This window comes from Silurus aristotelis (assembly GCF_946808225.1).
Source record: "Silurus aristotelis genome assembly, chromosome: 8".
Taxonomy (NCBI): domain Eukaryota; kingdom Metazoa; phylum Chordata; class Actinopteri; order Siluriformes; family Siluridae; genus Silurus; species Silurus aristotelis.
The window spans coordinates 21,960,520-21,973,805 of record NC_139581.1 but is presented as its reverse complement, the minus strand read 5'-3'; the positions used below and the strand labels follow the sequence as shown (position 1 = coordinate 21,973,805).

General features: G+C 37.3%; 1 protein-coding gene across 2 annotated transcripts in view; it reads left to right on the top strand.

The window, feature by feature from the left end:
* Positions 1-141: 141 nt before the first annotated feature.
* Positions 142-13,286, top strand: part of vmp1 (vacuole membrane protein 1) — a gene marked incomplete at its 3' end in the record, with an annotated part of 24,789 nt that continues 11,644 nt past the window's right edge. Inside the window, exons 1-6 of one of the 2 annotated variants that reach the window (XM_083549627.1) lie at positions 142-246; positions 948-1,038; positions 2,265-2,397; positions 5,860-5,950; positions 7,995-8,105; positions 12,324-12,491. In XM_083549627.1, coding sequence (XP_083405753.1) covers positions 960-1,038; positions 2,265-2,397; positions 5,860-5,950; positions 7,995-8,105; positions 12,324-12,491 — 582 coding nt within the window. In that variant the 5' untranslated portion in view covers positions 142-246; positions 948-959. Of the gene's footprint in view, positions 247-412; positions 850-947; positions 1,039-2,264; positions 2,398-5,859; positions 5,951-7,994; positions 8,106-12,323; positions 12,492-13,286 lie in introns of those variants that run through there. The other variant, XM_083549628.1, reaches the window with a different exon arrangement.

Genomic DNA, 13,286 nt, shown 5'->3' with positions numbered 1-13,286 from the left:
TGAAATAAATCAGGGATAGGGAGAAAAATCTAAAAAAAAAAAAAAATAAATACAATAAAAGGAATATTAATGTTTTTTTGTAGGGTTAATCTTTTTTAATAAATTAGAATGTTTGGCTTTTATTTTGTTAAAAAAAAAAAAGTCCTGGGTTATTCATTTCCCGGAAGTGAGCTACCGGTGTTTGTGTCGTTTATCCACATTGGCAGGAGGAATCAGTTGCCTGGGCAGAGTCAATAAAGCTAAAAGGTATTATTAACGTTTTTGTGATCGAAATCGAATAATCTATGGCTTATTAATGCTGTCCGACTCAATCCGTGTTTATTTATTAGACGATTATTTGTTTTTCAAAAAAAAAGAAAACCTGCGTAGTAAATAACAAGAAATCCGACTCGAATGCTAGCGTGCTAGCCGCGCCGATGTGCTGTGTCACATGGTGGATTTATTTCACTGTGACTCGTTATCGATGAGGATTCGAGACTTGCGTTTTATATGTTTAATCCTAAAACTGTCCGATTAACTTGACCCACCATGTGACAGCCGGCTGGACGCAGGAAACAGGAAGCCGGCGATCTAGCATGCTAATCTGAGTCTTAGAGAGGACCCCAAAGTGCACCTGTATATGAGTGTTTGAGGGGAAGTCCACTCATATATCCCGCTATATGCAAGAACATCGCCTTTAAAACACGACTAGGCCTTTAAACGCTTCTTACTGGCCTTCAATTCCCTGGTTAAACACTAACACACTTGAATGAGTGTCTAGTGTGAGTGCACTTTGCCCTTCTCAGCTGTGGACTGCTGGATCTTGTGAAACCTTATCTATCCCATTCCTTCCTGACTTGATCTAATAGTGTGAGGAGATCAGAACTGCAGAAGAAAACCAACACAAGAAACATTATGCATAAAACCTGGATATTTTGTCTAATTTAGTTTTTCTCCTTCTCCCCCAGGCGGTTGAAGCCATGGCTGAGAATGCTGCAGATTGCGAATTTCCGCAGAGGCGACTCGGATCCAAAGAGAGCCGTAATGGGAATTTTAAAGGTCAGTCTATCAGGAAGGACCTTCGTCCTTCCGGGAGTCTTTGTCCAACCTGTGCCACGTGAAAAAGAAATTCCAGTTTTACCGGCCAAGGTTCGACTGTAGATACCAGCCTATTGACTAGATAAAGTGGATGTGTGTCGTTCGTGTAAATACTGCTGAATCAGGCATAACGTTGACAGGCGAAAGGAATAACACTGGTTATCTCTTCATCATGGCACCTGTTAGCGGGTGGGATACGTCAGGCAGCATTTTGTCTTCGATCGATGTGTTCGAAGCAGGAAAAATGGGCAAGTGTACAGGTTTGCACGAATTTGATAAAAGCGACAAATCGTGTAGGTAGGAGCATCTCCAAAAAAACACCAGCCCTCGTGAGGGGTTTCCCGGTCTGGCGTGGTCAGTATCTGTCCAAATGGTCTGAGGAAGGAACAGCGGGGAACCAGCGACAGGACTGGCCCTTGTGATCCGATCCAGCAGACGAGCCGCTGTAGTTTAAATTGCTGATGAAGTTAATGCTGTTAATGTTCAATGGGTCTGGACTGTTTACACAGCAAAAAGGGGGAACAACACAATATTAGGCAGGGGGTCATAATGTTATTCCTGATCCGTTTGTATGTGTATATGTTTAGAATATTATTCGCCTCAATTACCCGCGGAGATGATGAGAGCCAACCAACGTGACCAAGTGACCTCAAACAGAGTCAGCCAGTCACCCACTTGCGAAGGGGGTTCGGCCTTAGTCACATGCAAATCCGAATTTTAAATATTCCTCGCTCTAATTGCAGAACATTCCTCGCATTGCTTGTGCCACTTTTCCAGGCGAAGGCTCAGTCCAATTTGGGATATTTCAAGGAATTCTTAAAACAAACCGAAACCGCCTTTAGCCACGGTGGATTTGGTCTTGGCTAAGAATGTCGTTTCCGTCGCGCTGCTGCGAACTGCTATCTCATTACGTGAACCAAGAGTCCTTTAATTTACTACTCTGGAGTTTCTCCCTTTTTAATCGTGGTTTTGATAAAGACGACTGTCGTATAAATGGATCTGATTCGTTTTACACTTGCATATAAAACTTAATGCGTCATTGACCTTTCCATCGCAGTCTCACAATCCCCCCCCCCGCAATACCACCACAAACCCCCGGGCGGGAAATCCTGCTCTATGAGGTTGCTGATTTGATTCTATTTGTTAGTCGGAAATGCGCTCAGTGACGTGTGATGTGTTGCATACAGACGTGTCGGCCAGAGAAAGACGGCAGCAGGAACGAGAAGAGCGTCTCTCTCTGGTGCTGTGGAGAAAGCCCTTCCAGACGCTGCAGTATTCCTTCTTAGAGACACTCATCACTTTGAAGGAGTGGACATGGAAGTAAGCCCCTTCATCACATTCTCCTGATCTTTGTCAGTGTTCAGGGTTGAAGCATAATGTCCATGACTCTCGTTTGCCTCCATGTTTCTCTCAATGGGTCAAATGTAAGAGCTCCTTCCCAACAAAGAGTTTTATTTCAATTGAATACTTTTGATGATTCCAGGATTTGGCCCAAACACAATGCACAGCATGATGTCCTCAATACTGATTAAACTAGCTCTCTGTAGATCAATGGCGTTCACCAGAGCTCCTTCCAACATTAGGTGGAACTTAATATCCCCCTTTATGAGACCCAGCCTCAACCAAAATCACTTCCTCATATGATATGATTAGGTATGATTCCTGAAGCAAAAATGGAAACCGTGCCTGATCTCAAGCACAGGAATGGTGTATAGTAACCACCACTGATCCTTTCCAACACCTACTAGAAGTACTAGAAGTCATTAACCTAGGACTACCGAGCTGCTCATAAAAATAAACGCACAGCACAGTGCAAGAGTGCAAGTATGCTAATACGTGCTCATTTTGGCATTATTTCTATTTCGAAATAGTCGTTTTACAGCACATTTCTGTGTTACAAAAAGCTTCTATGCCAGTAATAGGTGGGACATGACAAGAAAGTTTTACTGATGAAAAAAAACAATGCGTATGAGGGATCTATCTGCAAAAAAAAAAAAAAACACCACAACCCAAGGACAAAAGGGTGATAAAGTCTCTAGAAAATCAGTGGCACATTCTCAGACTTCTGATTATTTCTGTTCCTTTTCTATACTCTTTTTTCTTTTTCTTCTTTATATTCAAAATAGAAATGCTTTCATAGATAACAAATATATTAGCTGTACTTTTGTAATATTTTATATTGTTATTATATTTATTATTTATTTGTGCCTATGAGCATAAATAATAATTGTGATCTATTTTTAATTGTGCTATTGTGGGAACAATTCTATTAATCTGCCACACTGTAAATAAACGGCTCTTACTAAGATACACAGCTGGCACCATTTATGATGTACAGTGGGATCAGGAAGTCCGAAAGCACTTCATTCAAAAGGAAAAGCATTATTATTATTATTTTTTTTTTTTTTTTACCTTTTTAAGTTTTTCCTTTTTTTTTTATATATATATATAATTGTAATAAAATTCCTTACAAATTATCCTTTTTTTTAACAACTTGAGTGAAAATCGAATCTTTATATTATTCATTTTTATTTCTATTCATTACTGAAAAATAGTATTCTTAGTATTTTGTCACTTTTAAAAATTTATTTATTTTTTTATTTTATTTTTAATAATACCCCCCCCAATTCTATTAGGTTCTCGTCTGAGCGCAAGCTTCAGAAGAAGAGATGGGACCTGAGGAAAGTCTCAGCTTTTGTTCACAAACAGTGAACCTGATCAAAATTTGCTTATGTTTTAACCTAAAAACAGCAGAATTTTGCATATTAAAGCTTCCTGATATTCAGCATATACTTCCTGATAATTTCGATTTTTACATGGTAGAGTAAAACTACATGGCTATAAGGTGTTAAAGGAGTGTATGTCATTCAATATCTACCATCTATCTATCATCCTTGAAAGACAGATGTGTTTGGGTCAACATATATTCACATCTGCTTTTATACAAAGAGTACATAAGGCTGAATTTCATTATAGGAAAACGATTTTACTTCTTTAATAAAGTTTGAGGGGGGAAAATGATTAGTGGGGAACCGCAAAACATAATGTCTTCAGTTCTTGGACTTCCTCATGGAGGAGCACCTAAGTGAACATCTGATATATTACACCATATCATATATTATACATTTCTATTCAGTTTTATTTGTATGGTGCTTTTTGTAATGGATATTGTCACAAATCTGCTTTACTGAGGAGGGAAAACAAACAAAAAACATTACGAATATCAATTTGAAATAACTCCCTATACGTTTATCCCTAAAGAGACCGTGGCAAGGAAGCACTCCCTGAGATGATTGAGGAAGAAACCCTGACAGGAACCAGCTTAAAAAAAAAAACATTCCGCTGTCGCTAGGTAGCGGACACACGATGTCCTTCAACATACAAGATAATCGCAATCTCAAAAACAAGCAGTCGACTGATTTATATATACGTTTATCATTGTAACCGGTAAAAATGACCTCATTCGATTTTAGAGCGATCCGGACAGCTTCAAGGTCACAGCAAGGTCAAAAGTCTGAATTTTTATTTTTATTTTTTTTACTTCTTTTTATATGCATGGTATATACATTTATAATACTAAGGCCTATTATTATTATTATTATTATTTTTTTTTTATTTTTTTTTTTTTTTACACACAAAGGAAGCATCAAGTCCTACTTTATATATATATTTTTTTTATAATTTTTGGAATATTTATATATTAATGTGGCTTTTTGATTGTTCCAAGTCCTCGTGTCAGTTGTTGATATAGAGACAGTCCCATATGTATACGCATGCTTTAAAATAATCCGTGACTTGTTTTGCAGCTGGCATTGCAGTCAGGTAGCTGTGATAGGAAATGTATCATTTCCTTTTGCCCAGTTCGATTCGAGAGCCTGAAAATATACACTGTAATAAAATATAGCTCCATAACTTTTATATAAACGGTGCCAAAGCCTTTTTGCAGGGGCTATTCGGACTGTAGGGCGTGGGCGGGGTGGAAAATACAAAAAATATAAATCTCGAAATGACCTGGCTAACTTTAAATAGGTTGTGTAGGAGCTTCTCTTTATTTTTAACACGAAAAACAAAGTTTTTTTTCCCCTTCATTATTGAAATTGAAAATGGAATCTGCGTATGAATGTGGAGTTGCGCAAGAGTATGAAAAAGGGGTGAGAATGTAGTGCTTTTTTTTTTGTTTTGTTTTTTAATTGACGATGAAAAATTATTCATGAGAAATAATAATGGGAAATAAATATTTGATCAAATAAATTTGTGTTTGACATAATTGCTTATTTAATAATGGTCAAAATATCTTAATAAGGAATGCCACTGAAATGCTTCAAATGATTTCACTTTTTCTTCTTTCTTTTTTTTGATAGGCTGAAATATTTGAATAGGGGGAATACTTTATTTATTGATTAATTTTTTATATTAGCCACCAAAACAAAATTTTTATGGCTTCTAATTTGAAAACTTTCAAATTTTAAGACCGTGTTTGGACATGAGACAGCGATTCGTAAAAAAAAAAGACTGTATTGGTGTACTTTGTCTTTTCTGTGTCCCACTGTTTCCTCTTTTCCCTGTTCTGAGGTATTATAATACAGTGGTTTTATTTTTTATTCAATTTTATTTTCTGCTTAGAAAATGATATATTTATTATGGATTATACAAACGTATGGGGACTTTAAAGAGATGTGCAAATAAAACTGTGGCTGGGAAGTTTCAGCATGTCTGGTTTAGATTGTGTGTACATGTCAAAAGTATAATTTTGTATAAAATATTTTTTTTGTCATTTCACAGGCTGTGGTACAGAAGATATTCAGTGTTTTTGCTCCTAGTGCTTTTTTCAGTCTTCACAGTGGCCTACTCAATAGAAGGAGCGCATCAAACGGTGAGAGAGTCCATATATCGGGGAGTGCATTTTTAAAATGTATTATAATAATTTTTTTAGTTCTTTATTTTCAAGTGTGTTCAATAATTTTTTTGACATTTATTTTGTATAAATTCTTTTTTGCCTTGTTTTTAATTTTTTATTAGTAAATTCAGGCTAAGGGTTAGTACTGTACATATATATATATGTACAGTACAGACCAAAAGTTTGGACACACCTTCTCATTCAAACAGTTTTCTTTATTTTCATGACTATGAAAATTGTAGATTTACACTGAAGGCATCAAAACTATGAATTAACACATGTGGAATTATAAATGGAATTATATACATAACAAAAAAGTGAACTGAAAATATGTCATATTGTAGGTTCTTCAAAGTAGGCATCAAGAGAATGCCAAGAGTGTGCAAAGCAGTAATCTAAGCAAAAGGTGGCTTCTTTAAAGAACCTACAATATGACATATTTTCAGTTGTTTCACACTTTTTTGTTATGTATATAATTCCACATGTGTTAATTCATAGTTTTGATGCCTTCAGTGTGAATCTACAATTTTTATAGTCATGAAAATAAAGAAAACTCTTTGAATGAGAAGGTGTGTCCAAACTTTTGGTCTGTACTGTATATCATGAAAACGATTTTAGTGATCTTAAATTCAAATTTCAAATGCAATGAAAAAAATTCTTCTATTAATATTTCTTCACACTGTCAAATGAAATTCCAGCAGTACCTGCTTTTCACTCTGGTGGCAAACGTAAAAGTACACAATTAACCCATGTCAGTATGACGCGTCTCTGTGCTCCTTTAATCAGGGCCTCGTCGTATCTGATGAACCGCTCGATAATAATTTATTCACAAGTAATACTCTTAGCTTCTTTATTGAAGTAGCTTAGTCTTCCAAACTCAGCAGTTAAATACGTTTGTGGGTAATGACCGGCGTGTAAAGATGTAATACGTACCAAACGTAATAGCGTGCACTTTTTTTACGTAAATAAGTACAGAGATGAAATTATCAGTGGAAAGACGCCGATATTGAAACGCTGATTTTCTTTTATTAATGTTGTTAAATTTTTCGACACATTTAAGCAGAAAGGCACAACCATTGATTGAGTTCAATTTGAAATCGTATAATATTCTGATATTTTCAGTCCGTTTTCCCCCCCACTTGTGCGTTTAATACACTTACTACACTCAGCTGTTGTTTCTGGCTTCTGTATTATAGATTACAATAGAGTCCACCAGATTTGCGTATTTTATTTTTGCGTTAAATTGCCTGCGACGTGTGTGTTAAACGTATCCCGTTGTAACCAAACTGAACAAATAAACACAGCAAGTAAAGTGACCCCGATTCTCATAAGTAACGACCGACAGACTGAGAGTCATGTAGTAAATGAAGGATATTTTACTTTGAAATTGGCAAGAAGGAGTTAATAATTCACAGAGACATGAAACATTTGTCATTTCTCTTCTCTAAGGAGACTCCCATCAAAAGTCTGAGAGAAATGTTCAGGGTGGAACGCTATGCAGGTTCCTACCAATATGATGAGCTGCATTACTTTATTCATTTGAAAATCCAGAGGGGGTAGAAAAAGAAATGGTGGTGAGGGAATTACTGTGTCAAGCTGATCACAAGAATGAACTTTCCCTTACAGAACATTAAATGGAAAAATATATATATATATACACACGAGTAAAATACGTCATTCTTTAACCAATCAGAACAAAATAGGCAAATTATTGTATATAAAAAAGAGGAATAAACGATTTCAGGACGTGCTGATGCAGGAAAAGATTCCACTTTGTGCACACCACATGTTCCGCACATGTTTCTACATTGTATTAATGCTTGAAAGTTTTTTTTTTATATATATATATATTTAATATATATATATATATATTTTTTTTTACATTTATATAAAATGCAAGTGACACTCAATTTGTTGTAGTTTTGTACTGTAGGTTTTGTTTCATGTCTTTGGAATTGTTTGCTAAAATGATATGAAATTAAATGAATTTTCTTTTTTCTTTTTTGTTGCCCCCCTGCAGTATGTACAGTACATGGAGACGAAGATCCTGTGGTGTGCCTACTGGGTAGGCTTGGGGATTTTGTCTTCAGTAGGCCTTGGCACTGGCCTTCACACTTTCCTTCTTTACCTGGTAAGAGTAAAAGAAATATACAGATATGAAACAGTCGAGATTTGTTGTAATATCTATTTAATTTTGGCAATATGGCTGAAACAAACCAACAAATCGGTCTGCATTTTCCGATGAATTGTAGCCAGAGGGCAAGCTAACTGATGCGTCACAGTCAAATAAAGAAGTTCCCCATATCAACTGTCAGCTCTTCCAAAAATAGAGCTAAAATGCTGCTCCCTGTTAGTTTAGTATTGTTTTTTTTAAGCGCATGCAGAAAATCAGTGTCTGTATATGTGAAATTGTCCTCTTATTTTATTCGGATTGTTTCGGCACCCACGTAACGATGAAATGACTGGATGATGAACTAGTTTCTGCAACTGCTTCTCACGGTTTGTCCGTCCGATGGAATGACGTGCTCATCAGCACTGACTCAGACTCATCAGACGTTGGTCAGGGCCGTCGATTTCTGGTCAGCACCGATGAAGTCATCACGACAGGGTAACGACTCGCATGTGGCGGGCGTTCGTGCCGAACTTTGACAAACGGGGACGTGAAACTGCCAGAGTGGAGCGTGTTCTTTTTTTTTCTTTTCTTTTTTTCGTCTAGGCCTCCAGACACGAACACAGTGCTTTCTTTTCTTCTGAATCCACGGTGTCTGCTTGGATCCTTGGCCTAGTTACTAGGAGCTGGTCGGAAATGTTTGCTTTCTCACTCCAGGGTGGACGTGTTTGGGGGGGTGGATGACCCAAATGTACTGTCTTATTGCACATTGAACACAAACACTTGTTCACTTGGTAGAGTAAAGTGCCTTAATGCTTCTGTTGTCTGGGAAAGCGAGCTATTTTAACTCTCCCGGTGTCACTCGATCAGGCTCTTCTGCATCATGACTGCACAATGAGCTCATCTTCAACTTGTGACTTGATCTGTGGCTCCACTGACTCAACAGCCGCGCTGGTGCTGACTGCAGGCATTCCTCAGCTTCGCAGGCATCTTGAGGCGAATGTCTGAGGAACGAGAGCATGCTTTTTTTTTTTTTTTACGACGACGTTCCCCTTTCCAAAGTCAGTTTCACTGAAAGACTTGAGCTCTTCCAAAGGCATCCACGCCTTCTAATATAAGGGGTTTCCAAGGTGGTTGGTTCTTTTTTTTTTTTTTTTGTTTTGTTTTTTCTCCCAGCTTGACTCTGACTTTTCATTCCATCCAAGCAGAGCCACACCCGATAAGACGCAGACCACGAATGACTAATGAAACAGGTGGAATTAGGAGTTGGAATGAAAACTTTACCTCACGCTTGTTTTTTTGTTTTGTTTTTTTAGATAAAACCAGACACCTCTGCTTTAATAGATTTATTAATAGGTGTTTGGTTTACTGATTATTCTGCTACACAATCATATATTAGTGTGTGTAGGTTTAACCTGCTGAGGTGTTACAGATTTGCATTTCTAAACCAATTAAAATGTGATTCAAATATCTAGAATTGCAAAACAGGTTAGAAATAAAAGCTCTAGGGTACTGCCTAGTTCCAAGATGGCTGCTCTTTTTCTCTTTTGCTATTTTAATTTTATTTGTAATTTTTTGACAATAAAGACCAGTCATTAACAGCATCTCACTACATCGTACTGTTTCCTGAATCGACTTGGCCGAATCGAAAATTCGCAGCTAATGAAATGTACGTTTGTTTTCTGTATTAAACACAGGCTAAGAAACGACTTTACGGTCCTTATCCTTTTCTATCAAAACGGTTTGATCAAAGAAAATTTCGGCAGAACGATTGAGAAGGTCGAGGTCTGTCTTTACATCAATTCGAATCTTGCTTCGATCTAGTTGAGTCACTGACATGTTTTGCTTGCAGAGAGAGTAATAGTGAGTGAGTTATAAAACCGCCTTGCACCAAATTGTTGTACTTTAGTGATCCCATAGTGAAACTGCAGTTGCTCGCAGTAGAATAAAGTAAAGATTAAAATAAAAAATAAGAAATTTCAATCAAATGTACATATTAAGATGTATTTGGAGTCAAATGAAATGCGTAGCAGCAGCGAAAAACTACAATGATGCCGATTATTGTTTTTTTTCCACTGAAGTTATTGCACATATTTCCCCCATATTGACATTATACAAGTGGGGCGTGAATAATATCATACTTGTGTTGAATAATTATCATTTTACATGCCTTTTCCTGATTTTGTAACGATTGCCTACAAGCGTCCACGGGGTAAAGCGGCAGTCCACAATCAGCTTTCTTTGACCAGTGTGGAAGAAGTAGTGTATGTATTAAGTTACGGTTTACCGCCGTGAAGCTACACTCTGACCTCAAGCCTTCAGTCAACCACTATATATTAGACAAATGGCAGGCAGAATGGAAAGAATGCTGAAACAGCAAATTATTTGAAATAAAACCTCTAGTCGTATATATATTTGTCCAGCAATCCTTTCGAATCTAGACATCGAATAGAGTCATGTTGGACATATTTGACTGAGCTGGACACGAATCAGAATCAGGTTTATTGGCCAAGTGTGTTGACACACAAGGAATTAGATTTCAGCTGTTTGTGACTCTCAAAAGTACAGACATAAATAAAACCTATACATGACAAAACAGACAAAACAAGACAAAAACAGACTATACAAGACAATACAGACTATGGGACAGTATAGACAGTGTGGGTAATAAATAGGGATACAGATCAGTAATGTAGAGTGTGTGTGTGTGTGTGTGTGTGTATATATATATATATATATATATATATATATATATATATATATATATATATTTCTCTTTTAAAGGTTTAGAACCACCATATTGAGTAACTGAGCGTAACATTTTTCTTGGACTGGCCTTTTTCTAATATCATGAGAGAACATTATGAATAAGAACTCACTATAAAAATACATATTTTGTGAGAAAAATGTCTGATTTGGCCACTAGTGATTGTCAAGAACGAACAACAGTATGAAGTTAAATATACACACAAATAAAAAATTATTTCTGTGGAAGTTTATAAGGGGTACTCATTGCGGTACCCCCCCCCCTTCTTCTTCGTCGTCGTCGTCGTCTTCTTGTTCTGGTTAAATCAAGTCGTTTCTGTCAGGCAGCTATGAATTAAATAAACTAATAGCTTGGACATTAAATCTGCTTGTTCCAGGCATCCAGGCTACTGTTATATCCTGTCTGAATTGTTTATTTTATTTGCTTTTAAAGATTATTTAAAGTTTGTTTTGTGTTGCATTTTTTTTTTTTCATCTTAGGTTTTTCTCTTCAGTAGAGTCTTTGTGTCGATGGTTGTAACATTTCTGAATAATGGATTTTCTTAACGGTTGGTCACAGTTCCTCAAAAACACTTTCTATTCCCTTCTCTAACTCCGTTAAATGTCTTTTTTTCTTTTTCGTTTTTTTTTTTTTTTTTTAAAGGTTTTACGTAAGTTTGTTTTTTTCCGCTTTAATCCCATTGACACTTGCGAACTGCCTGAGACTTTGCGCCGGTCGGAACTTTTATCGGGTCATAAATAAAACTCAAGATCTCAAAGACCGTTAAGTTAGACTTGGTTACTAATATTTAGGTCATTAAGTAAACATGGGATTCTGTTAAGAAACGTTCAGAAACCAACTGAGATTTTAAAATGTTGCTTTGAGCTTATAAAACGGTAACCGGACCCTTAGTGGGGGGGGTGGTTGGGTGGGGGGGGTCTCCTCTCAGTGGGGTCGGATGAGTGACCGATGTGTCAGGGGTTTGCAATGTGTTTGAGCCTTTGTATTTGAAACGTTCCCCCACTAAGATTCCCACACACTATGCTGGACATCACAAACTTCATACTGCAGTCTCTCTCTCTCGTTTCTTTTTTTTTTTTTTTTTTTGTCTCAGTTGATTATGTTTAGTCTACTGGTCCCCCCCCCCCCCCCCAACTTGTCTGTGAGTGTTAAGGCTACACTAAGTACATAGCGTGACTCGTGAGTTTAATAAAAGACAGTATGGGAAGTGTTGTGTTTGAGATGTGCCGGTGATGTATCATAAAAGCCAGTTGTTATGATTGGTGCTCGACCCTGATTAATGCGCTTGTGATTTATACCCAAGAACCCCCCAACACACACACACACACACACACACTATCTTAACATCTAAAAAAAAAAAAAAAAGGTCTCATGCTTTCATCTCAAGTAGATGTGCACGTTTATCTTTTTATTTTTTTTTTACAGAGGAAAGAACAGGAAAAGGCTTACAGTCATGATCTTTATCTGTGCAGGGCCCACACATAGCTTCTGTCACGCTGGCCGCGTACGAGTGCGGTTCTGTGAACTTCCCTGAGCCGCCATACCCGACTCAGATTATGTGTCCAGAGGAGGATGGGGTGCAAGCCAGCGTGTCCCTCTGGACCATTATGTCTAAGGTCCGGCTAGAGGCCTGCATGTGGGTGAGTGTAAATCACATTTAATCACCTTCCATTTTTCACATTACTCTTCGCACCCATTGAAGCTTTCACAACACGACTGGAAAAGCCCCCTGAAAATCAGCCTTAGCAATCGAAACACCTTTGGATGTGAGAAAATGAATAAATAAAGGAATTAAGCACAACATGGCAGAGGAATTCATGAGAATAAGTCCATTATTACATCAGATCATTATTTACCTCAGACATACAAATTGTCATTTGCCAGAGTGCTGGTATAAAAACTGAACCATAATCTGCACCAGTAAAGGACTGGTCATCTTAAACCCTCCGAATTCCTAAATAGTTAAAAGCGTCTGGAGAAGGTCTAAAGAAGGTCTTTGAGCTTTTCTAGAAGCAAGGACACAAAGGAGGTCAGAGCTATAGCTTGCCACCACGCTGTTAAAGAATTACCAACAATTAATAAAACCTTAAACTCAATCCAGTATTTGACTGATGACTAGGGTGCCAGTTAAGAGACGAGGAGGTGAAGGCAGTCGGTTCATGTAAAGGGAATTTCAGTTTCATCAATAGAAGAAGTAAAAATATAAAAAAGGGGTTTCTGCTTCTTCTTTTTTTAAATATATATTATATAATAGGGCACCGCATTAAAACTGCCTCTTCCTCAATGCCACTCAGCTCTAAACTGTGTATATTGAGCCAGACAAATGTTCTCTCTCAAACAGAGAGCGGTAATTGGCAGAACTGTGTCTATTACAAGCTAGTCGATTGATTTGCCATATGTTGGATTTACCCAGATGAAGAATGTTAGTTTCCCCT